General features: G+C 41.5%; 1 protein-coding gene across 1 annotated transcript in view; it reads right to left on the bottom strand.

Moving 5' to 3' along the window:
• Window positions 1-25,504, bottom strand: part of myo1g (myosin IG) — a 45,997-nt gene that overhangs the window by 17,674 nt on the left and 2,819 nt on the right. The window contains exons 2-20 of the mRNA XM_051391096.1: window positions 25,041-25,249; window positions 24,349-24,442; window positions 23,976-24,141; window positions 22,345-22,398; window positions 22,154-22,249; window positions 21,871-21,987; window positions 21,550-21,756; window positions 21,274-21,419; window positions 21,049-21,163; window positions 19,501-19,671; window positions 18,427-18,497; window positions 12,426-12,500; window positions 12,115-12,247; window positions 9,616-9,782; window positions 8,561-8,768; window positions 7,755-7,978; window positions 6,268-6,412; window positions 2,700-2,804; window positions 1,889-2,002 (exon numbers count right to left, since the gene is read on the bottom strand). Coding sequence (XP_051247056.1) covers window positions 1,889-2,002; window positions 2,700-2,804; window positions 6,268-6,412; window positions 7,755-7,978; window positions 8,561-8,768; window positions 9,616-9,782; window positions 12,115-12,247; window positions 12,426-12,500; window positions 18,427-18,497; window positions 19,501-19,671; window positions 21,049-21,163; window positions 21,274-21,419; window positions 21,550-21,756; window positions 21,871-21,987; window positions 22,154-22,249; window positions 22,345-22,398; window positions 23,976-24,141; window positions 24,349-24,442; window positions 25,041-25,249 — 2,617 coding nt within the window. The remainder of the gene's footprint in view (window positions 1-1,888; window positions 2,003-2,699; window positions 2,805-6,267; window positions 6,413-7,754; window positions 7,979-8,560; window positions 8,769-9,615; window positions 9,783-12,114; window positions 12,248-12,425; window positions 12,501-18,426; window positions 18,498-19,500; window positions 19,672-21,048; window positions 21,164-21,273; window positions 21,420-21,549; window positions 21,757-21,870; window positions 21,988-22,153; window positions 22,250-22,344; window positions 22,399-23,975; window positions 24,142-24,348; window positions 24,443-25,040; window positions 25,250-25,504) is intronic.

The raw sequence follows: 25,504 nt of genomic DNA on the forward strand, positions 1-25,504 counted from the left end.
GTGTGTGTGTGTGTGTGTGTGTGTGTGTGTGTTGTGTGTGTGTGTGTACGTGTGTACGTGTGTGTGTGTGTGAGAGAGAGAGAATAGAAGAAGTGCACCGTGGAGAGGACAGAGTAAGAAATAAAGGACAGCTGGGATAAAGTACAAGGGGTCTGACCCACATTGCTGGTAGCTATTAGGAAGTGGAGCAGCAACCTGGTGCTGCACAGCCTGTGTCAGTGTCTTTGTTTATGTTTTAGTTTCAGGTTTGTCAGTTTATTTAAGGGTTAAGACTTAAGGTTTTAGGGTTTTGTTTAAAGAGGTATATCAAGATTAGCTTACTGGTCATAGAGGATATGACTCTTATACGACTATTTAATTAAGTTTAAATGAACTAAACTAGGAAGGAGAAGAACTGTGAAGATTAGGCAAATTAGACGGATTAAAAAACGTCAGCGGCGTTTCGGTGCAACATAAGGAAACAACATTGGTTCTGTTGTTCTCTGTATTTACTGCTGCGTCACATATTTAATGAATGAATGAATAAAAAGGAAACTGCCTGCTGATGTATTCATTAATCTTAGCTATAGAACGTATTCGCCACAAAACTATAACATCAAAGCAAATAAAGTTTTATTTCTCTCACTTTATTTTCTTCCTCCCTTTCATTCACTCTCTAGTTTTTGAGCATGGCTCTCTTTCTCTCTTTAAAGTCTTAGTTTCAACATTAATAAACAGTAATAAAATGTCCAACCGTCATCCTCATATACTTACTTACTTTCTAAGTACTTCCTTATTTTGTGAATGAAGCGACACACAAGTTGCAACATTTGACCAAACAGGAACTTTTAGCCCTGCTAACCCTTAAAGTTCCTCAACTAAATTACTACCCTCTGGTGCAGGAAACTTTTTTTTGCCACCTGAAACTATCTTACAGGAACTAGATTTAGTTTCTCAAGTAAAATGGCAAGTTTAGTTGTTGAGTTCCTCAAAGTTCTTGGTCTCTTGGGAAAATTCATGCTGTGGAAACAACTATAAAACCCCAGTAGAGTTTGAGAGATGTGGTTGTTTATAAGGCAGGAAAACAACCACAAAAGCAAAAAGCTATGAAAGAAATGTAAGATCCAGTGTTTTTGGGGGGTGGGGTGTGTGACCTACATTAGGGACTAAGAGTGAGTTACATCTCGGCCTTTGTGGTTTCATTTGTTCATGTATTCTTTTAAGATTAGTGTAATGAGTATACATCACTTCCTAACTTATCTTTTGCTATTATAAGAAACCAAAACAGGCGTAGTGTAACATGCTGTGTATGCCCAATGGATCTGGGGCCAGTGTATTTGCAAAATCTGAAGACATCAATGACCACAGTTGGAGATGAGACTCCTGGTCGTGCTCAAACATAGATTGTATAATTAAAAATGGATGTAGTTTCTGTGACGTCACCCACAGGTTTCTGAAGAGCCACTGTGAAGCTCTGTGTGATCACTCAAAGGCATGGCATTAATTATGTATAACTTTAAGCCTTAATATAATTTAAACAGGTGAGTTATACACAAATTCACTCCCAGTACAGTTGTCAGGAATGGGGAAATTAACTATAGAGACCAAAACTGTTTTTGTACCAGGCTGTAAACATGCTTATTTCTGCTGTAAAGTTGGGCCTTATGGAGATTGACTCACGTCTGGAGCCAGCCTCAAGTGGCCGTTTAAGGAACTGCACTTGTTGTTACTTCCGTGTTGGCTTCAATCGCCTGCCCCCTGTGCCCATAGTGATAAAGGAAAATAACACTTCTAATACACAGTATGGGTCTTATACTGTATGTGTGCAGCTCTATAGCTTTAGATTAAGGTTCAGGTTGTAGTGTGGTGGTGTGACTGTGCATGAGTGGTTTCCCATGTGAGTACTTACAACGTCTAAAGGAAGCTTCTTCAAAACCTTGTTCTGTTTCTTTGGATCTAATTTGTAGATGTACTTGTCTGTGATGAGCAGGCCTCGGTCTGTGCTTTTGTTGAATCTATTCACCTGAGAGAGCAGAGGTGGGAAAGAGAGAAGAAGAAAAGGATAAAGCTTCACATTTGTACATTTTTTCTATTTTCTGTTAAGAGTCTTTTTTTTGTAGGAGCTTTTGGGTTATCACTACTCTCCGTTTAAAAACGGGTTTTCCTTGAGGAGCTGCAACACACACGAAATAAAGCAAAAATTCAGACAGGGAAGGCTGAGAGGATCTAGTGGGTTTGAGGTCTGAGGTTGTTTTATTTCCCTTTATCAAAGCCCACATAACTTCAAATACACGGCTAAAGCTGCAACCAGAATTTAGTGGAATCCCTCTCGCTACAATCCCTGATAAGGAAAATACGGCTACCATTATCCACAGGGAGGTGATAAGAGAAGTTCAGTGTGAGGTTAAATAATAATCTTCTTAAAGGTTAAGAAAATTGTAGGAGTGAATTCATAGTTCAATTCCTTCATGATTAATCCTCTGATTATATATTTTTTTATCTCCTTTCTTTATATTACTGTCAGAGAGAGAAGTGTTCACCACTGGAACATTAAGTCTTGAAAGACGAGCTGATACAAAAGGGAGAAAAGCATGAGGGGGTGGAACGGAGAACACAGCAAGTGAGAAAAATATCCCAAAGCTAAAAAGGAAGCAACAAAAGAAAGAAACTCCTCGTACAAAAGAGACATTTTCTTTCATTTCACTGTGTGTGTACTGTACCTTCCTACAGAAGCTAGAGAAGAGGACCTGACTGTACTCGTCTTTGTTCCTCAGCTCCTTGGAAACACGGATGAAGCCGGAGCTGGTCTGAGGGCAGTCTCGCACCTGCAGAAATGAAACACTCGTGTTATTACAAGGAGCCGGCTTGATGCCACCAGCTACAGCGCAGGCGCTACAGGAATGTATCTCGTTGTGAGTCGTAAAACTCTGAGTGACCTTGCTCAGCCCCCTTTTCAAGCCTTTTTTATCGCTTTAATTCCATAAGCAGCAGATCAAAGCTAGGGGGCCTCGAGCTGCTGTTACCAGACACGGCGTTTAGAGAAGGAGCAGAGAGGCTGATACTGGAGCTAAACTGCCTGATGAGAAATACAGTCGGGGGCAGCTAAGAAGGAAATCTGAAACCGTGTCACAGTTTCTCCTATAGAGAAAAGACATCTTAATAACGTCTTTCCTTTTATGTCACCATTCCTCCTAAGAACTATTTTGCATTAGTCAAATGTGTATAGGGGGAAACGCCAAGCAGTTCTGAACATGTTTTAAATTTGAATCAACCAGAGCATGTGGCCAAAAGTATGTGGACATTTTGGCACACTGGTGTTTGATGGTTTGAGCAAGACCGTTTAGTAACAGCGAGGCACAATCTTAATGTTTTTAATGTGCAACAGTTTCAACACGACAATGCCTCGGTGCACAAAGCCAGCTCAACAAAGAAATTGTTTTCAGAGTTTCGTGTGGAAGGACTCGACTGGCCCGAATGTGAAACCCTCAAACACCTCTGGCATGAACACGATCGAGCCAGGCCTTATCTCCCAACATCAGTGGCCGACCTCATGAATGCATTTGTGGTTGCCTGCAGCCAGGTTCAACATCTTGTCCGAAGTCTGTGCCAAAGGAGAGTGGAGGATGTTATAATAGAGTATGAATGGGTTTTTGGAAGAAGCTGTTTCACAATTTCACCACATATAATTTATGTCACTGGTTCTCAAACTATGGGACATGTACCACTGGTGGTACTGCAAGCTGCCTCTAGTGGTGGCTAATCTCATCTTTTATTAAATAAATTTACTTTAAAAACATATAATACTGTCAAAATACATCAAAAGTTTGAATGAAAATGGTTTCAATACCAGCCGGCTCTGTAGTCACGTTCATGCACGTAGCGGATGCATACATCTATGATTAGTTACAAGATAAAATGTGATGGTAAGATAGTAACCGGAGGTCAAATTAGTAGTTCAAAGACACTGCAATTGTGGCTTCAAACAGGACCTATTAGGAAGAGAAGTGTCGACCACGAGTACCCTTTTTCACCAAATTAGCTCTGGTTCTTGAATGGGTTCAGGATTCAACAACAGTCAACAATAAACCTGCCTCCTGCGTGAACTGTCTGCAGCTGAATAGGGTCGGTCATTATGGTGTTTCCTGACGTGGTACTCGAGTAAAATGTTTGAGAAACAGATTTATTTATAGTTATTAGTTATCCATATTAATTTAGGGCCATCTTCCTCACACTTCCTCAAGCCAGGTGACTTTGTGTTGGCTAAAAACAAAAAATGAAGAGGATACAATTATTTAATTTTAGGGCTCCTCGAGAGTCAGACAACAACGAGTCAGAAAAACATATTCACGGTTTTATGGGAGCCGGTCCTTTTGTATGTGAGGGTAATTCATAGGAGGCTGGCTGTTATAATTTAAGTTAGATTAGAACAAAATGCATTGTTGATCCTGATGATCTGGGAGGAAGGACTAACTCACACAAAGAGATGTCCCAATCTTAAAGTGAACTTTGAGGTCATCCTTTCTCACTTCTAGCCTCTTTTCCTGATGAGCTCGGACTCCAGCAACATCCCTGCTTTAAATTCTGAACGACGCAGCTAAACTCGTTGAATCTTGTGATGTTGAAGGTTTCTGAGAATACGTGACATACGCTAATTGGTCTAACGGTCTAAGCGTTCCTACTTTTTCTCGAACTGAAGCAATGTCAGTCACATCCAGGCTGACTGCATGCCACATTACATGCACTTAACTATAGGTCTTTGTGGAATTAACAACAATCACGTGAAGCTGCTGGAAGGACCCTGAAGGAGGGCAGCGGGTCACGGGCCGTCTGACAAACTACTGAGGGGAGTGACTCGGGACTCTGCGGCGGTCATGCTCACGCTCCCTGAAGGCGTCTTTCAAGCCTCAGGCCACAAAAACACGCTCAGATTAGCTAGTAAATGAGCCGACTGTGGGATTCATTAAAGAACGGCAGTGTTCACGAGCACCATCCTCCTTGAGTCATGCTGTTTACTGTGAGGCTCGTCACATGTGCCACATATACATTCACAACAAGAGATGATTTTCTGTTTTCCTACACACAGCTGGTCGTTCAAGTCTTGTTTACTGTCATAAAGTCAAGTGGAAACATTTTTATGGGATTTTCCCAGTTATTTTGTATGAAAGAAATAAGCATGTTGTTGTGTTACAGTGAACTGTTTATAGTCAACATGATGGTAAATATGAAAACACAAGACTTAACTTAAAAATAGAAGGTTAAACAACAAAGTGTTTGCATTTCTTGTAAAGGGTTTCACCAGTTTTTGAATAGTCTTATTAAGTACATAAATTCAATCTAAATGAAACCTTAACAATACCTTGTTATCTGGTTAAAGGTATGTTTGTGTTTTGCACTTGAAAATGAGGACAGACATTTGGTCAATATGGCCAAAAGTGGCAGAATTAACAAAAACAGCAAATAAAACATTTAATTTTGATTAAAAAATTAACGTATCAACACCTTAAAGTGCTTGGAACTGATTAAACGTAATCTGATGAATGGGAGCTTGATGTGATGATTAACTGGAATCGTGGTAAAGCATTTTAAAATCAAGGATCACTTATTAGCTTTTAAAGAGACTGCGACCGTATCCGACAACAGCTTCATCAAACAGTAAACAGTAAGTATTATTCACTGAAGAAGGCCAAAAGCTTCTGTTTACTAGATTTGTTTGTTTATTTACATTATTAGTTGTTTTGACCTAAATTTTAAAACCTAACCTGAGAGCGTTATACTTATTAACAATATCTGTACGGTCTCAGATTTAGATAAAGTAACAGCTAAATAAATCAGAGATTATACAATCAGACGGTCGCCAGAAAATAAACTAATCCTGGTAATTAATTAGCCGTTAATTGACAATTTTAAACAAAATAATCACTTGTATCAGCTTCTCAAATGTGACTATTTGCTGGTTTTCTAAATCTTTTATGATTGTAACCTGAATACTATTGGACAGTTGTTTTAAATATGGTACTTGGGGTTAAGGGAAGTGTATTGGGAATATTTCACTGTAATCTGACATTTTATAGACCAACTTATTAATCGATAAATCAAGAAAATAATCATCAGAATAACTCAATGAAAATGACTATAGTCTTAGCAATAAAATAAATAAATAAATAAATAAATATATGTAAAGAGGATGAAGAACAGAATATCTTTTAACATAGTGTATGGTAGATCATAGATGAAACATAAGAGCAGAGTCCACTTTGTTTCTTGCTTTTGTTCCCGTGTGTTTCTTACATTGGCCAGATAGTCCCTCTCCCAGGCTCTGCGGACTCCCCAGTCCTTCCTCTCTCCGCTCAGAGCAGTCAAAGCCGCCACTTTGGCCCGAACCTCCAGCATGTTAGACGGAGGGAGTTTCTTCACGATCTGCCTCGCCCACCACCTGACAACAAGGGATGAGAACAAGACAGCATGTCATGTGGGTGGAGTAATACATCAAAGGTGCAACAGAAAACAATACAGTAGGAGGACAGATTAGATCTGTGAGGGATAAAAATAGGCTTCATCAGCAGTGCCAAAGCCAAAAGTCACTCTGACCCCAGATAAGTGGAATTATTCTGCAGTTACTGACAATTTATAAAACTGGAAACATATTATGAGGGAACTATTTAACTGCAAAAAACACTGAATAAAGTAGTTTCACCTTAAAAATCTGTGTTTCTTCAATGGTGTTCAGCAGACAAAAGCTCAGCTTGTTTCCCTGCTAACTTAAGATCCAGATGTCTGATGACTAAAATCCTTCATCTGGTTAACATATATACACCGATCAGCCATAAAATTATGACTACCTGTGCACCCTTGCTGTTCTGCAGCTATGGGACCAGCATGAACTTTTTCAGCAGTTTGAGCTACAGTAGCTCGTCTGTTGGATCGGACCACACGGGCCAGCCTTCACTCCCCACGTGCATCAGTGAGCACGTTGTCTCCAGTTCACCTCTTTTCCTTCCTTGGACCACTTTTGATAGATACTGACCTCTGCAGACCAGGAGCACCCAACAAGAGCTGCAGTTCTGGAAAAGCTCTGACCGTCGTCTAACCATCACAATTTGGTCCTTGTCAAAGTCGCTCAAATCTTCACGCTGCCCATTTTTCCTGCTTCTAACACATCAACTTTGAGGACAAAATGTTCACTTGCTGCCTGATATATCCCACCCACTGACAGGAGCCGTGATAACCAGATAATCAGTGATATTCACTTCAGCTGTCAGTGCTCATAATGTTATGGCTGATCGGTGTAGTTAGAAAACGATCAAGATCAAAAAAGTGTATTGCAAAAATGTGGCTTAAACCTGGATGAAAAGTCAGTGTATGACAGCTTCTGGCAGATGACCACAATGCTGAAGCATGCACAAAGGGGATATCATGGCATTGACAGGTGACCGGTGAAACACACAGTTACCTGAATAAAATGACAGATTTCTCTGAGTTTGAACATTGTTGGAAACATTGTTGGAATCATTGTTGGAATAATACAGTATAAAAGTGCACCTCAACAAAATATAGAACCTAGTTTTAGTGTTAATAGACATTTTAATATGAAAATGTTACATATTATATCTTTAGGTGTCATTTTATTTCTTTACTCAAAACTATTCTTTTGATACAAATCGATTCTTGTAATTTATCTACATCTGCTGACAGTTTATTCAAAGTAAAATATGGCTAAATATTTCACATAAATTGTTATTTTTATGGTGTTTGAGTTTCATTTTGTGGGATCTGACCTGCGATGCAGCATGACTGTGATGTTGTGAAACTGGGACAGAGCTGCAGGCGGGGACGGCCACTCCACGGTCTTTCCATAGTCGGCCATGGTTCGCACATTAGCAAACCTCCTCTCCACCTCCCAGAAGTGGGCTTTCACCTTGTAGCGCTTATAGCAGCCCATGATGGCGTAGATGGCCCTCATCCGACGGCACCTCAGACGAGCCAAAGCCCCACGCCAAACCTGCGAGTTTTACGGAAAGAGGGACGCGTCAAAGACAGAAAGCGGGAGAGGGGAAATGAGAGAGCTGAAGACAGACTCGTGCTCCAGTTAAAGAACCAGACTTCTCTGTGGAGTCATCAAAGTAGGTCAGGAAAAAGAGAAAGTGTATTTCATTGAGCAAGTGAGGTAATTGACTTTAATGTAACTGTGCTCTGGATCTCATTAATTATCCCAATTATTGTTACAGGAAATTAGGATTCAAGCTGGCAGATGAATTTCACTCAAACATAACCAGGAGCCACATATTCATGAGGCTGAGGCAAACTGCAATCTCCCCTTTGAAACCCAGAGGCCTGCGTCTGAAGAGATAATGTCACGGGTGATTAACTGTAATCACATGATCCTTGCTGCCCATGACATTACATTAGGTCTCTGTGTCAATTAATTGGACTGTTTGGATCGATACTTCCTTATCAAATACCGGCACGGCTTCACGGTCATAGACACCTGACATTTTAAATTTCAAATCATGTTGAGGCTGCGGATGAATACTAAAAGCGACGATGATAACAAATAATGTAGTAAAGCTAATGTGTGGCTGACCTTCTGCAGGAAAAGCACCAGGATGGGGATGAGGGCGGCTCTCTCCTGCTCCAGAGTGAAGAGGGACCGCGGCGTTCGGACAAACAGCTTGGTGTGTCCGTACGCCACGTCGTCCTGGAAACCGTGCTGGGTGACGATGGCCTCCACAGCTTCTCTGTCAGAGGCCATCAGGTGGTTCGGCCAGGTGTACTCGCACGTCATTTTATACCTGCAGAATAGTCATAGTCAATAGTAAAAGAATTGTATGATGTCTGTGGGTCTGGAGAAGCTTTGTTAAGTCTAAGACAATTATGATTATATAAGAAAAGACACCATCCGGGCCCTCTGCAGATAAAAACCTCTCAATCTAAGCTAACAAATACACAGGGATTCCTTTTTTTTAGGTGATTATACACTAATAAAAACATATGTATGAATAAGAGTTGCCTCCTAATAGTCGACTAAACCTTAACCGATGAGAAGAGTCTTAGTCAGCCCACTTTTCATTTGTATTAGTATCAGGGGATTGTTGCAACACGGACCTTTTCTCCTGTAACACAGCACTGCTGCTTGTGCTAACTGTACTAGCTACGTAGCGGTCCTCTTAGCTGACTCTACTTGGACTGGGAGCTCGAAGGACAGGGGGAGGTTTATTTACGCTACTAACGTAAGGAGAATAAGCACCAGAACTGGAGCCCTAAGAGCAGGTTCACAGTGTCCGAGACCAACAGAGGCCAGGTGATCTACAGCGGCTCCAAACAAGACTCTGACCCCTAACAACTACTAGTCGACTAGGAAAATCTTTATTCGAGGGCAGCTCTAACATTAATATTATAGTCCATTCCTGCTCTCTTTGTCTCTTGGAGTTTAGTGGAATAAAATCCCATCTAACATGGTTCCTGACTATTAAATGTAACTTCGTAACATCAACTCATTTTAAGTAAGATAATGTTAACTTTAGTTTTAAGTAAAATCTAGTAAGTGTTTTTGAGTACTTGGGATAGTTTGGTACATTTTTACACCCTGGTGTTACACTGAACTGCTGAAGTAGTACAAAAAGACTCCCGTTCTCTTACCGCTGCAAGAAGCGAGCGTAGGGCTGCCTGTAGGCAAAGCCCGCCCTGCGCACCATCACATTCTCCATCAGGCCGAGGTAGGCCACCTGGTGCTCGCAGCGTGCGTCGTCAAACAACACCGGAGACTTCACCTCGTTGGGCTTTATGCATCGCACATAGTACGGCTCCTGTAACACAAGAAAGGACATGCAGAACTGAGAGAGAGATCATCATTACTGTAACTTGCCTTTGCATCAATTTACAAAGATATGTGGTAATACTGTAAGTAAGGATTCAATGAAACACTTCAAATATAATAAAAGTCCCACCACAGCACCCACACAGCGTTACGTACTTCCAACAGTTTGACTGATTCAGTGTTTGTATGATGGAGGCGGTATTTCTTCATAACATTCTTGTTTTATCACCTGTACAAACTTATTATTTGTGCGTGTTTTTTAATCACAGTTTTCATCACTGCTGCGTTCATCGCTGTGCAAGTAAATAAACTAAACCACTAAACTATGACACGACCACAGCCAACTGAGTTCACTGACCTTAAATCAGACTTTCAACAGACGCTACAGTGAGCAGCTGAGCCTCACAACACATCTAGCACATCTATTTATTAACAGCACATTTAACTGCACGTTACAACTTTGAGGGCGACGGAGCCTCCTGTGTGGAGTCATGGCCCCCGCGCCTGCACCTTGACAGGGGTCTCTGCGGGATACGATATCCTGTCACAGAACAGAGGCTGCTGTGTTTTTCCGCTGTCTCTCACTCGCTGTCCATAAAAGATGAACCCTGCGGAACAAAGTGAGCACTTTCTGAACGCTCCCTGACACCATCATCCATCATATCAATGACGCAACTTCAACTTCTGCAGAGGTTTGAGAAAAAAAAGACGTCAGTTAATGGGAGGTTGGGAGCAAGTAAGGTGGGCAGACTGGGCGAAGGTGCTTCGGTAGAGCGGTTGAAGAAAACATCCGCTCTTTCAACGTGACCTGAAGGGGAATATAAATAAAAAAACAGTTGCCAGGGGAGTTTCCTTTCATTTTACCTCAGCCACACCGAGATGAGATGCTACAACAGCCCGACAGCAGGCCATCCCAAAATAACAGCAGGAAATGTCAGACTTCAGTCAGTGAGATGAGGCCAGGAGAGGTGAGCAGCACATTTTGTGGTCCACCACCACCTCCACCTCCCTCCTTCCTTCAACACCCTCCCAACTCCACACAGTCAGACAGGATGAGGACAAGCGACCTACAAAAACTGTTCCTCTCTGACACCAAAAAGAGCACATAGCTATGTATACATGTTCCTGCCAGACAGCCGCACGCTGCTTCCCGCTCTATATCTTATCATGCATGGTGATGAACCTCCTGAAAGAGATGTCGCACAGACACATTGGGCTGCCCTCAGAATAGCCTGTGACTCATACAGGCTTTACAGGGACCAGGACAGCCCAAACTGGTGCACAACATCCTCCTGATGATGACAGCAAAGTAAACTGGGGTGGGGGGAATCTATGTTAGCGCTAAATACTGACTCCAACATGAGAATATGACCACATAATCAAGCCTCCAGTGACTTTGGTTGGACATAGGTTCTACCCTACAAACCCCAAACTCAGTAACTACATAGTCAAAATTGAGTTCTGACTTTCTGACATCTGTGTTGTACCATATAAAACATATAATGCCCTTGAAATGTACATTTTTAAACAAACAAAACTTTGAACAACTACAAAACAGAGTAGTTATTTCTCATAAAGAGGCATCAGACTCCTGTGAAGCTAACTAGCCTCTCAGCTAACATGGCAATGCTACCTTTAAATCACATATATATTTAAATGTATATATTATTAATTGATACAATATAAATATTAAGTAAGTGGACAGACAGTTACCTATCAAAACAAAGTTATATTTAATTTCTACGAACTACAAAATGATTAAAACAAAGTTTATTTTCTTAAATAAACTATTGTACCAGTGTGTGTGCAGTGTAGTGACAGATTGCAACTCTAAATAACATAATTATGAATATTATATTACATTTTTGCCAATATATCCTCCTAAATGTCCCACACTGGACCTTTAAATGGACCCAATAGCAGAAAGAAAACATTCTGTTGGTAGATACTGCATTTTCCCCTTTTAGTGCACAAATTTATGATTATTTATTTGATTATCTAAACACAGAGTTGATCTCCATATGTGAGGTGTTATAAAAATTCTATAGTAATGATATTTTTGATGGTAAGATGATCTAAAAACAGCACAAAATGAAGGCCTTACATGTTACACGGAAAGAAAACCTTTTCTCTTTCTTTCAGCTTCACAGCTTTTATATTAACTGCTCTCTGCCTTTGTGGGGCAGAGTTGCTCAGCTTTACTTTACACTTGCCGGAATTAGCTATCTTTAATCAGTCTAAAAACTATGCCATCCAAAACTTTCCCGGGGGGGGTTAAAGGGAAATGAACAGGAAGTCAATCTTAAGCTGAAATTACTGACCTTGCAGGCCAGTTTATCCACCAAGGCCACAATGGAGTTCTTGAAGAGGGTGGCTGCGGTCAGAGGTCGCTTGGTGACCTCTGTGATGCTCAGATGACCATCTGGCCACATCTCCTTCAGGACTGGGTTGGCACTACGAGATAAAAAGGGGGCAAAGGGCAAAGAAAGGGGAGTCATTAACTAGACTAGCAGAGGAGTGATGTGCAAACATGGTGAAGAAGAAACTCATTTATACTCTTAACCCAGTTACTGAACTGTCAAGAGCATCATGATGTTGCAAGTGATTGGCAGTGAAGACCGTGTTTTGGCACCTGTTGTACATGAGGCGCTTGAAATCCTGGTAAAGCATGTCCTTGTTTTTGTCCAAAAACCCCTCGACGGAATATCTGCAACGGATGTAGAGGGAGAAAATGAGCGTAATCAAGAGTAATTAGCCAAAAAGTAGTTCAAGAGGGAGGGAGGGCCGACTGAAGAGCACTGGGAGTGAAGTGACAGAAAAAGAGTCAAGACGGTAAAATTACAAGTAAGTCAGACAGAAAGCAGCAGAGTTGAAACAGACACTAAAGGGGGGTCGCTATCGTTACCCGTTAACAGACTCCAGCCTCTGCTACGAATGATTCACAGTCCTCAGGCTGGAGGATTAGAACAACAGTCATGCCGCTTAGACGATTTACAAATTAGGAACATGGTCAAATTCCCCCCACGGCTCACGTTTTGGAGACTAAAAAAAAAAAAAAAAACGGAACTGTCTACTAACTGATCTGTCTGCCTTTTTTTTTTACCCAAACCGCTCTGTCGGTTTTTGGTGAGGCATCAGTGGGAGGTCACAGGCGCACTGTAAGGCACAGTTACATAAGCCGTCCAGCCCCGGGGGTAAGAGCCTGCTGTAGTGTAAGTGTTGCCTCAAATAAACCTCTCCCTCACTTTTCTCACTCGCAGTGCAACTTGCACAGCACTTCGCTTAAAATTTTTATTTAAAATCTTACTTTGTTTGGAATTATTAAAAGTAATCCACAGAAAAATGGCTCCTGTTTGTTGTTTTGCTTGTTATTTAAGTTCCCCATTAGCTTCTGCAACCTGTGAATTATCTATTATTACCTCCAGCAAGGAGGTTATGTTTTTGTTGCCATTTTAGAGTTTGTTTGTTTGTGGGTGTTTTGCCACACCCTTAGGTCGCCCTTCAGGGCAAACAACACTTCACCACTGACCCAAAACAACCAAATCCATTGGATTTATTAATGTAAAGAAACACAAACAACCAAGACACAAAGTAACACCGGCTGTAACACCAGCAGTCCCCTCTCCAAAAGCCTCTCGCTCCTGATGCTGGCACGCTGCTTTTGAGCATTTAATCGCAGGTCAGGTGAACCTCATTTAGTAATCAGCACATCTGAAATTCTAAGCACATGCGTGAACCCGTCGTAGTCGAAGTGAATGGTGTTTAAACATACAACAAAACAGCCACCACAAACGTCAACGTAGAAACAAACGCTGCAGGTATGTAAGAGCAATATTTGTTACAATAACAGCGCACTTGTTAAAGCAGCAACAAGGAACTTTTAATACAATTCTGTCTGTCTTATGTAGTTGTTGTTTTGTAAACAATGATACACCCTTAAAAATCAAGAGGCCCTTGTAACCCCCTGTAAATCTTTGGCGACCCCAACAGGCTGGGAACCACCAGTCTAACTGCTTATAGATGCCAACCCCTCTCTACTTATACAGTCTGTGCTGTCTAGCGGCGGTACCTACAGCAGTGAATCACAACAGCAGCAGAGGGACAGAGGACCTTGGCGGAGGTCTGCACTTTCTGAGTGCCCTTCTAGTTGTATATTACATTATTAGGGTACAGCACACTAAATCAACATTGGCTAATATATTCGCCTCCACCTTCCATTTGATGAAAGCAATCGGGCGAATAAAACCTTTGCTTTCTGCACGTCTACTTCATGTGGAGTTCAACATTGGTGAACCAGCGAAGTAGCAGCCTCAACCAGTAGCCAATAGCACATATGTGTTTGTGTGGTTGATGCCTAAAATTAACTACAAACCAGCAAATTGGTGTGCGGCAGATTCTCATCTCAGCAGCCGATGGTGACTCACCTGCTTTCACATACAGTATGTGACTTTAGCTATAAATACTGATGCAAAAATGTAATGTAAATGTATACATTCATCATAGACCCTCATATTTGATACTTCCACCTATTGTACTTCTGTGTTTGTAGTACTGTATTTCTTCAGTGCATCAAGATATTCACATTCTCTTTTTCAGACATGTACAGGAACCCCCTGCCCACTTCCAGACTAAATTTGGGATCAATCAGAGCTTGCATCGCAAAATGACATGTGTTAAGGTGCAGTGTCTCCCATTCCATTAGTACAAGTTTCCAAACTAGGGGTCAGGCCTCTACCAGAGTGACAGCTACATTTTGGGGGTCGTGAGGTGATGAATGGGAGAGGAGAGATGAAAGTTCTCCTGCTCAAATTTGTATAAATTTTTTGGGACTTTACTCTGATCTTTGCTTTGTTGTTACCTATTTAGATCTCAAACTGTTATTTAAATCAAACCACATGATCGAATCAGAGGGGAAATCACACGTTGATGGAACTGCTGACAGCTAACTAATCTGTAAAGTAACTAAGGTATAATACAATTAAAATACTCAAGAATAATAAAAGTACCTCAAAACTGTTCTTTAACTTCCCTGCCTCAAACAAGACCACAAACACACAGCACGTCACATGTCATCTGCATGGCCCTGTTTGCAACTGTGTCCTAGGCTGTCACATCTGGAGGCAAAGAAGCCGAGGCTGGCTATGACAGATGTGTCCCTTTGGCTCATCGGGGCCCGAAAAACCACCTGACCAGATATCCCAGGAAGCTCGAGACAGAGTGTGAAAGGAAAAGAGAGAGAGAGCAGTCAGAACACACAATAACAAGCCACAACAGTCACTGACAAGGACAGGACAGGAAAAGGACAGACAGGAGAGGACATGCAGAGATAAAGGCTCTCCAGAGGCAGGAGGATGATTTAGAGCAAAGTATATTTAAGTATGAAGGTTAAGGCTTGTGCGAGGAGAGGGCTGTGTTTTACAAGGTTAGAGGGAGCTGAGAGAGCAGGGCGACAAAGATGTGTGATTTCATGCAATATAAAGTTGTGCAGAATGAGAATATGATACATCTTATGGCTGCTCAAAGTGCTGCATGTGCAGGCTGAAATACTGCGGGGAATTAAAACGTAGATGGCAAAGACATCCAGGTGAGAGTTGCAACGCAGAAGGAGGAGAAAAAAGAAAAACAGGAGGAAAGAGAAGTCGTAGGAGGAGGAGGGAGCGAAGTAGGTCAAAGCCTGCGATAGTGGTGGTTCGGTGGGAGCGGAGGGGGAGGAGGGGAGGGCCAGCGGGTGACGAGGGTATATTTAGCCAGAGTGAGGATAGACTGGATAGATGGGTTTGGATGTGACAGGGGATGATGGGGGGCCAGCGCCACCAGGAAGCAATAGACGAGGGGTGACAGCTCAGCTGGGTCGACCCCGACGTGGCTCTGAGACGAGCTGAGGCAGGGTGACGGGGACACGCAGGGACAGGGACGGACATCTGTCATTACCACTGCAGGTCTGTCTCACATGCTCTTATCCAGCCCGCCATGTTAACGCTGGCAGCGGTGGGATGTAACTAAGTGCATTTACTAAAAGCCCCGGAAAACTTTCAAAATGTCGTGTTTTCTGTATAATATTAAATATGTGTCACTCAATGAGCAACAATGGAATAAGACTATTAAACCCCCACTATGTAATGTTCCTATCTTAAAATAACAGTTTTTTAAATAAAATAGTAACATTTCGACACTCTGGGCCCTGTACACTTGTTCTTGTTGTTTGACCTTTGGGCTGCACATCGGGACCCAGCTGCTCCGCCTCAACTGATGGACAGTAAAGTAACTGCTGCCAAATGTAGCTGCTGTTAGCTAGTTAGCTTGGCCAGTGGACAACGGCAACGTCCAACCGGGTTCAGCAGCTTCTATGGATGCAGCTAATGGCGGTGGTACTGCAACTGGGGACGCCAAATCACACAAATACCAATTCGTACATTATGTTGCTTTGATGTATTGATCAAGAATAAAAACAGCTCTATGTAAACTAGTTACAAATGCTGCTTACACATTAATACATCAGTAATAACAATGTAATGATAATAGTGTTTTTATCTTGTAATGGAGATATTCTACCAGTGTGGTGTTTGTATTTTTACTTAAATGTACTACAGGGAGTCTCAATTTAATATTGATGCCTCTATCTGACCTAAATAAACAAGACTGAGAGAAGATCAGATTCCCCTTGACAATCAATCCTTCAATCAAACGAGGCGATCGAAACACTTTTGTCCACAGCGGCCGCCAGAGTCAACACAAAATCAAAGTTCCTTGTAGGTGCTTTAAGTGAGGGATTTGAATACAGTGATTGTCTGCGAGAGCGATCCTGAGCTTCAGAGATGGATGAAATTGCTGTGTGTTCGACATCGTGTCAGCCTGGATTTCCCCGAGTCAAAGAACCTCAATAAACCCTACTCCAGTTCTCCTTGATTACTGCTGCTGCTACATCTCGTAGAGCCAAAATTGTCTCATCAGCTGGCTGAACCCTCCCTGCCCCCGCCCCCTCCTCCTTTCGTGTTCCCTTGACATATTAATGTCCTTCCCCTCTCCAGATTGAGGGCAGTACACGTGAGCGGTGGGGATCTTCTGGAACCAAAGCCATGACGGGTAACTGCTGGCCAGGGGCCTCATCTGGCCGCTGTGACGTTTAAATCCAGTGAACACATTATGGAAGTGGAGCAGCAATGGAAAACTGAACTGATTGTTTGATCCCTAGTCTGTGAATCACGAACAAAACAACCACTAACAGCTTTATCTCTATATACATATATCCATTTTATAGTATTATTATTATATGATCAAATTAATTCCTGAAATTCTGTTCTAGTGGCTCAGAAAACCTCACCAAACACACATGTTCACAAATTTCAATCCCAAGAGGAGACAAAACCACCTGTTCCTACAACCTATCCTTCATTTGAACTCACACTGACATCCCAGATCAGATCTTTCATGTAATAACAAGCCATTTTTCCCTCGACTATACGCTCTCCTTGGGCTTTTATTTTAACAGTCACACAAGTTAATTCCATTTGTTGCAAGTCGTGCATGTCAAATATCCAGATAACTTAATTTCCTTGACACCTGTTGGAAAATACTGCAACCAAATGACTCAAGGTGTCACCAGCCGTCACGCAGAGGGAAAGAGGAAAACAAAGCGTGAGTCATAAAATGTGGCAAATCAAAGCAGCAATATGGTACGTTTTGAACATTTGTGACCACCGACTCTGTGAAACATTATGTCTTTACAGGCAATAACTGTGACGCATTTCATCCTGCTGCCTCCACACTGCCACGTGTGTTGTACACGGTTGTGTCTGTACGCCTGGCTGTGTGGAGTTTTTGTCACATCCCATCCATTCGGCAGCTACTTTTTCTGTTTGTATATTAAACAATATGAACAGAAACCCACACTTGGTTAATATTATAGTTTAAATTTTGTGTGTGATCAGGGTGCAAAATTAACACCCACCAAATGGTTCAAGGTACATTTTGAGTTTGGCCGGGAAATAAACTGGGATCACGGTGTAGGGCCGGGTTTACGTCACTATGTTTTTATCCAGCTGAGACTAATGTGACCCCCGCTGTTCACCATCCCTATTGTCAGTGAATCAAATCGAAGCAGCTTACTACCATTTGGCACTTACTGCACAATGCCTGCCTATGTTTTTGCCCGAAGAAACATCTGTGTTACATGTTATTAGAGACATGGTGATGATGGATCCCTGAAACCCTGGCTAAGATATGAATCTCAAGAACATGAGGCAGTTTTATGGCTGGTAAATCTTTTCATTTTGGTGGTGCATTTAAGTTGTGTAGTGCAAATTTGTCCTGTAAATGTAGTACTAAATTCTGTATATCTGATATTTGCAATCTGATTTTATAAGATCATCTGCTTATAAAACACTTAATGAATAGTTGTTATACATTATATGTTACTTAGGATGTGATGAACATTAACCATGATTTAGAATAACGTCTGATCACTAAACTGGAATTCACCCACTGCTGCCAATGTCATAAACTGGCCTCTCTTAATAGGATTATATGGCTTATACTTATGAACTCTGCAACATCCTGTCACTTTTCAGCCACAGTCTGGCCCAGGCCGAAGCAGAGAACAGTTGACAAAGTGTGTCAATGTGTAAACGACTCACGTGACGTCTCCTGCATAGTGGCGAATGCGGAAGTCTTTCTGAAAGTCCATGGTTTTGTCCGCGGGGCTGAGCTGGAAATGAAGGGAGTTGAATATAATTAAGTATTTATACTTTGTTACTTTGCACTTCTAGATGTCAGATTTAAGAGGGAGGAAATGATGGCTGCATTTAAGGATCCCCTGTTGTTGGAAAAAGCATCTTATGAAGGCAAAACATTGGAGAAACTCTGCCCTCTAGTGACTGCAATGCAAAGCTGCACCTGTTTTATGATCAGTTCTAAGGTATAGAGTGACTGTTTGTTCATGCTTGTCAATTTTAGGTCAAAAATCAAACCAAAACACACTTTTTGAGAATAAATGCTAAAATTTTACATCTTTTTGACCAGCTAATCTCATTATTTGCTGTATGTTAGTGGTCAATACCAACATGTAAAAACCTCACAGATCTTTAAACAGCTGTTTTTTTCAGGATCAACACATCCTGTAACAACTTCCAAAAAAGCACACAAGACAAACCCTGAAAAATGCCTTTTCTGTTTCCAGTTGTGTCTGAATTCATGACAGCTCATTCAACATTATGTATGAACAATTTCTCAGGAAATTGCTTCACCAGCTAGAGCTCATGTGCAATGAGCCTCATTGGTTTTCTGCCTGTGTGTTTTCTTGACTCAACCTGCCCACAATTAGAAGAGTTAAACATCTCATCCTTGAGATTTTAAGCAGTTACTGAGTTGCTTAAATTCATTCACTCTGACATTTCTATCCTGCAAGAGTAACTCCAGTTTGGGCTGAAAATAAGATTAATTATTAAGGTTTTTCAGAGGGAAGTCTGACAACAAATAACCACTTCCTACAAACTAAATGAAGTTATAACCACATTTTCAGAGATCCCTTTTAAAACGTAAAAAAACACCATTTTCAGTTTCATGTTAAGCAGCAGTTTTATAATGTGTGCGTTTTAAATAAAGGTCTCATGACAGCTGGTAAAGTTTTTGTTCATATGATTTACAGAAGTCAGGCAGAGAGTCATATGAGAAGGAGAAGCCTCACGGATGTTGTTGTGATCTGCTCTCACCTTGCGGGAGGTGTAGTGGGGGTGCTGGGCCAGTTTGGTGTCCATGCTGTCCAGGCAGACCGTGTCAGTGACTTTACCCACAGTGAGACAAGCTTCGTCCAAAATGGAGATGATGCCTTTGTGGGACTGCTCCACGAGGTCCACAATGATCTGGTTGTTGAAGTAATCGATCTGTGTACAAACATTAGTATGATTGTTAAGTTTGAGGGAAGTGTTGTGTTCATGAATCATGTTACTGCAGGTAAGAGTGTTGTGCTCTTTTTGGTAGATTATAATCTGGCTCATTTTTCTTCCAACTATTTTCTTTAGAAAAATGCATTCATTGTTACACCTCCCTTGTGTTTTGTGTCTCCTCTTTACTCTCTCAGGTGCTCCTCATTGGGGATGATTGCCTGGTGGTTCTGCCCTAGAGAGGCAGGAGCTCTCTCTGACAGACAAAGCAGGCTCATCTCATCAGTGATTATTGTGTTTTATTCTTTGAGGATGGAGGTGGTCTAGTTCACGGATCGACGGATAGCCGATATCAAAACAAAGAAAAGTCTATAATACCATTATTTCATGCACATCATAATCTAATATACATTGTTTTCTTAGCCAGTAACATGTTGTTTTAGATGTAACTTTAACATTAATTAATGAAACAAAAAAATACATTTGTTTATGCTGTAGATGTCAGAACGTGACACATTTAAGTGAGAGCGGGTACAGTATGTCAGAATCTACTGCATTATTATAACACAGCATATATTTAATGCTTGCCAGAGACGGCGTTCGATTAGATTCGCTGTCATTTAGGATGTGAGAGTGTTAACATTTAGAAAAGAGAATGGAGACTGAGGAACTTCAGGCGTTTAAACGTTTACAGCAGGATGCATTAGTTACAGTACAGGGCTGGAAACCTTTTCACCACCTCCCCAAAACTCATGAAGGGGAGCACTGACATCGTTCCACAGCAGCCACTCTGACAAGGCTGCCTGCATATGCCTGCTTATCGGTGTTGTGAGTGCAGGCATTGGACACTGCTGATTATCTCAAAACGCCAGATCGACTATCTCTAGTTTACAGTTCTTTGTTTCGTAGCTTCGTTGCAATGTTTTATATAGTTTAGGTGGAGACCCAGACTTCCTCCATCCTTTTGTTCTTTTTGGGCAGACCTCCAGACTCCCATACTTTCTGTTAATTACTAGCATTAATTGTAAATAAAATCATTAAAAAATAATTATCAGGTTATGGTGTCTGCTTTATATGTTGCAGGTCACAGCTGGTTGAGCCAACATGTTAATTTTGTTGCTGTTATATCATATTTTGTCTTTCTGAAAGTGTCTCTGTCAACTAAAAACACTTGAATAATGTTAGGGAAAACTCCATACCTCCACACCCTTATTTATCACTTATATGAACATCAGACCGTTTCCTGCACAGCTGCTGAACGTCAGTTGCAAATGCAGAACAACTTAATACCAATTGGTCTGCAAATGTGTGTTTCTCTGTATGACACGACACCTCTGCCGTGCTCTGTGTGTGTCATTGTTTGTGTGGCTTTCTCACGTGTTGCCAGGTGATGCCTTCTCTCTGGTATTCGCCTTGTTCCTGTCTGAGGATCAGCTCGATGAAGAGCTGCTGCAGCTTCTCGTTGCAGTAGTTGATGCAGAACTGTTCAAAACTGCCCGACAACAGAGGAACAACAAACGCTTGAGCAACATCATAAACAATGACTCACTCCTTCCATTTAAGAAAGAAAGAGAGACTTCACAACATCCCGAAGACACCAACCTGTTGTTGTCAAAGATCTCAAAGCCGTAGATATCCAGCACGCCAATGACTGTGTTTTTCCCATGAAGCACTGGGTTGTAGTCTTTAACTTCAATGACACTGTTGATGCGGCTTACAATCCATCCGAAAAGTCTCTCATATAGAGCCTACAGTTGGAAATAAGAGAGGGTGTTCTTAATGTTGAAAGCAGTGAAAGGATTCATCTGTATAAAGCAGAAATCCTGAAAAGCTGTTTTATCATACAAGAAAAGGGCTATACATGAAGCACGTAAACACCTTGGCAAAAGCGTCCCGTCCAAAGCAGGCCTCCTGCTCTGTGTGTCCCTTCTCGATGACCTCGCCACCCCCGGTGGCCACAGTGCGGTACAGGAGGGTCTTACTGACGCTGTCTGGCTCTGTGTCCGTGAGCTCCGAGATCTGGTTGACGGCTTCGAGTCCCTGAATCTGAACGCTCTCGCCGTCACTCTCAAACTGCATATTACCCTGAAAAATTAAACCACAGTTCATTATAGAACCAGGATCTCATTACATTGATCTAAGATAGACACTGCTGATGAATACTTTTATTTTAATCCTAGAAAATATGCAATAACTTACCAACAGAAGAATGGAGGCCAGGATCTGATAAATCGAGTTAATCTCCTCTTTTGTGAAGCCAATCACTTCCAGGGCGCTCATCACCGCTTTGTGGCTCGATCGATCATTGTTGGAGGTCTTAAGGAAAACAAGGTCTTTGTATTAGACAAAGTTTTGCCAATTGATCAGTCAAAAAAAAACATCAAACAGCTGAACATCATCATTATGTTTCTGAAATGCAGAGAAACTGCAGAAACCAGGAAGTAACATTATTTTGTCTTTGTGCTAAAGCTGACAAACTCACTGCAGTTGCAGCTCCCTCTTTCGTGTAAGTATAAACAGCAGGATCATTCACTAGATGAAATGACGCCAGCATGTCCTGTGATCCTCCCCGCAGTAACTGTCAGACACACATCAAACACGAGAGAAGTTCAGATCCAATGTGATTATATCTTATTATAATATATACGTAGAAACAACTGGAGTGGAGTTTACCTGGTAAAATGAGTGGAAGTTCCTCTCCCCCTCCTGCTGGTGGACCACCCTGGACTTGAACAGGAGAACAGATTATAGTAGTGAACCAAACCTCCATCCTCAGACACTCTTTCGCTGCCATTATAATTATTCTGTGTTGTTTCTAGGAGTTCCTTTTTAAAGTTAAGTGTTGTTTGTTCAGTTTTTCATAATCAACATAATTTCAACTACTTAATAAAAGTTAGCTTGTCTCAAACCTCACTGGGTTCTTGAGGTAAAGCAAATAATTTAACTAACTAAATTTATATTATTGCTAAATAGCAGCATTTCTCAGAGAGGTCAGCATTTAAGGTGTGTGAGTTTCTGAGGTAGGATTGTGCTTCACAAACAATATAATACATATATAAACAAAGGGAAGGAGATCCATGAAGAGGTTTTCAGGAGCCGCTTAAAACAGTCCAAAGCACAAAGAGGGCCAACAAGAGCAGAATATGTTCACATCTAACTGAATTAAGTGGTGAGTTTTATTATGTTTCAGGCAATCATAGCGTTAAGTCTTAGTTCGGTCAAAGAGAGAAACTTGAATTAAGTGGGTGTACCGATATATTTTTCTGTTTAATAAAGAAAAAGGGGGTACGAATATTTTCTTAATTTGTTTATTACAGCTAAAAGACACCGACACCGACAATCGCCGGCTGTGGGGTCAACAGTGGCCGGTTGGAAAAACTTGAACATACTGGCCGACACTATTCTGGGCGTACAAAAGACAAACAGAGCTCGAAAAAAGGTCTAAGCAAGTTTTCTAGTCCAAAAGGAAAAGGAAAAGTAACACTCTGAAGTGTAACGTGTCGTGTGGCCACCCTGGAGTCAACTGTCACTTTCATGTGTCAGAGATAGATTTTTCCCTGGACGGTTGCTGAACTCTGGTAAAAAAAAACATGTAAAAAGAAGGTCTTTGCTCTTTGATTTTGATGGATTGACACCAAAACTATGTAGAGTGCTGGTGTAAGAGGCGTCACATCTCCAGTAGAGCTGCACTCAAAATGTCTAAAAGCAACACCCTGTGGTCAAAGATGGACCTTTAAGTTTTCAGAAGAAATAAGAAAAATCTATGACCAGACAAGAAAATCACCACCAGCTGTTTTTCTAATGTTTGTCTTGATGAAAAAAAAAACCCAAAATACAATAATTAAACCCTCAAACCAAACTGATAACCAATTGTGTGACTACAGCAGTTCACTGCTGATGAGAAAACAGGACGTCTGAGGAACAGCGTTGGTTAATTCTGCCCTCTGAAAATGAATCATGGCACCATCATTCACACCAGCTCTGAGTGCCAGACGGGTTGTTTAACAGAGCGGATAAATACAGCAGCATCAAGTACCCCCCAGGTGAGCCATTCATTAACAACACCAGCTTCACAGACACATCTATTCACGGATGTTCCCTCACACCTCTTTGTCATCGCCTCATGAAACATTCATGTTCATGGAGAAAAAAAAATGTAATTTAAAAACTAAATGAGCAGAACTTTTCTTGTAGAGGTGGGCTCAACGTGTCTCAGAGGAGCATATAACTCCTTTGTTTTTCTGCGGTCGGTCTCCTGTCTGCAGTCGAAGGCCCTCCATCATCCTGCCCACTCCCCTCCTCACCTTCTCCAGCAGGTAGTTGTTGATGTGTCCTCCGGTGGGATCGCCGTTGAAGTTGAAGTTGATGTCCATGTACTTGCCAAAGCGGCTGGAGTTGTCGTTGCGATTTGTCTTGGCGTTCCCGAAGGCCTCCAGCACGCAGTTGGATTTGAGCAGCACATTCTTCACGCTGGATTTATTTCCCATCACGGTGACCATCGATAGGAGAAACATGTGAGAGAAGAGGGGCCATCAGGGAGGTGGGAAATTAGAGTTAGAGGAAAGAGAAGAAGAGATGATTTATGGCCACATCAAATTCTCATGATCCAATTATTTATTTCTGTTGGATTTGAGAGTAAAAACCCATCTGGATTTACTGCTGTAAAGCTCCACTCACCTCTCAACCTCCTTCCTCTGGCTTGGGTTTGTGATGGCTGCAATGTACTGCATGATGTATTTACTAGCTTCTGTTTTACCTGCACCACTTTCACCTGAAACATAAAACACACACGATGATGAACACGTCAGTATAGACACATATGTTAGTATTTGGTCTCTTTGCTCTTTTTATTTCTTGTATAAATACTGTTGAGTGCTGTAAGTACCTGAATTCAATTAACATAAAGATTCAATGCACAATGAATGAGGACGCAGACATGCATATATTGTACTTGAAATGATAAAGAAAATAAGCATCAGTTGCAGCCCTAGACAGTCTGTCAATGTAGAGCAGAGCCGAACAAGCTGAGATGTGGTAAATATTCAGAGAACAGAGGATGAACTCTTTTGATTTGGTTAATAACATCACATCTCACATCTGGTGCCACACACAGGTCAAACCTCATGATTAAGAGCAGAAAAAGTTTTCTCACCATTTTTTTCAGCATTAATTCAAACCAATAATTTGATGCAACAGGGAGTCTTTCAACAAAACTGCAGAGAATCAAGAATTTGATGTTTGTAATCCAATTTTAATTTGTGGAAAGTCACCTGTAGTTAAAGCTGTCAGCCTCCTCAGGCCAGACACAGCAGAAAGTGAGAGAGTTCACACTTTGCAGGACTCGTGATGTTTAGTGTGAAGACACAAACCTGATATGACGATGCAGGTGTCTTTGGCCCGTCTCTTCATGGCCTTATAGGCAGCATCGGACACTGCATACAAGTGAGGGGGGTTCTCATACAGCTCCCGGCCGCGGTACGCATCAATGGTTTCTTTTCCATAGATGTCCATCTGTTGGTACGGGTTAACAGAGACGACCACTTCTCCGATGTAGGTGTAGATACGGCCCTTCTCAAACCTGCCCAAACACATGTGCAGGTGTCATTCATATGTGTAGACATAGAGACATATATCTGCGTATTTGCATGTTGGTAGAATTCTTAATTTAATGGTTGCAAATAGCTGTTTAGCTTAGGAACATCTGATTCTGAAATATCTGATTGGTCCCTTAAGTGCACCTGTTCTGTCCTTTAGGTAGTTGTAGAGAAATCTAGAGGAAAGAAAAGAAAGATCCAGTCTTGGTTTCACAGCGTTTTCCCATGACATATTCACA

Source organism: Dicentrarchus labrax, unplaced genomic scaffold (genome assembly GCF_905237075.1).
Source record: "Dicentrarchus labrax unplaced genomic scaffold, dlabrax2021, whole genome shotgun sequence".
NCBI lineage: Eukaryota > Metazoa > Chordata > Actinopteri > Moronidae > Dicentrarchus > Dicentrarchus labrax.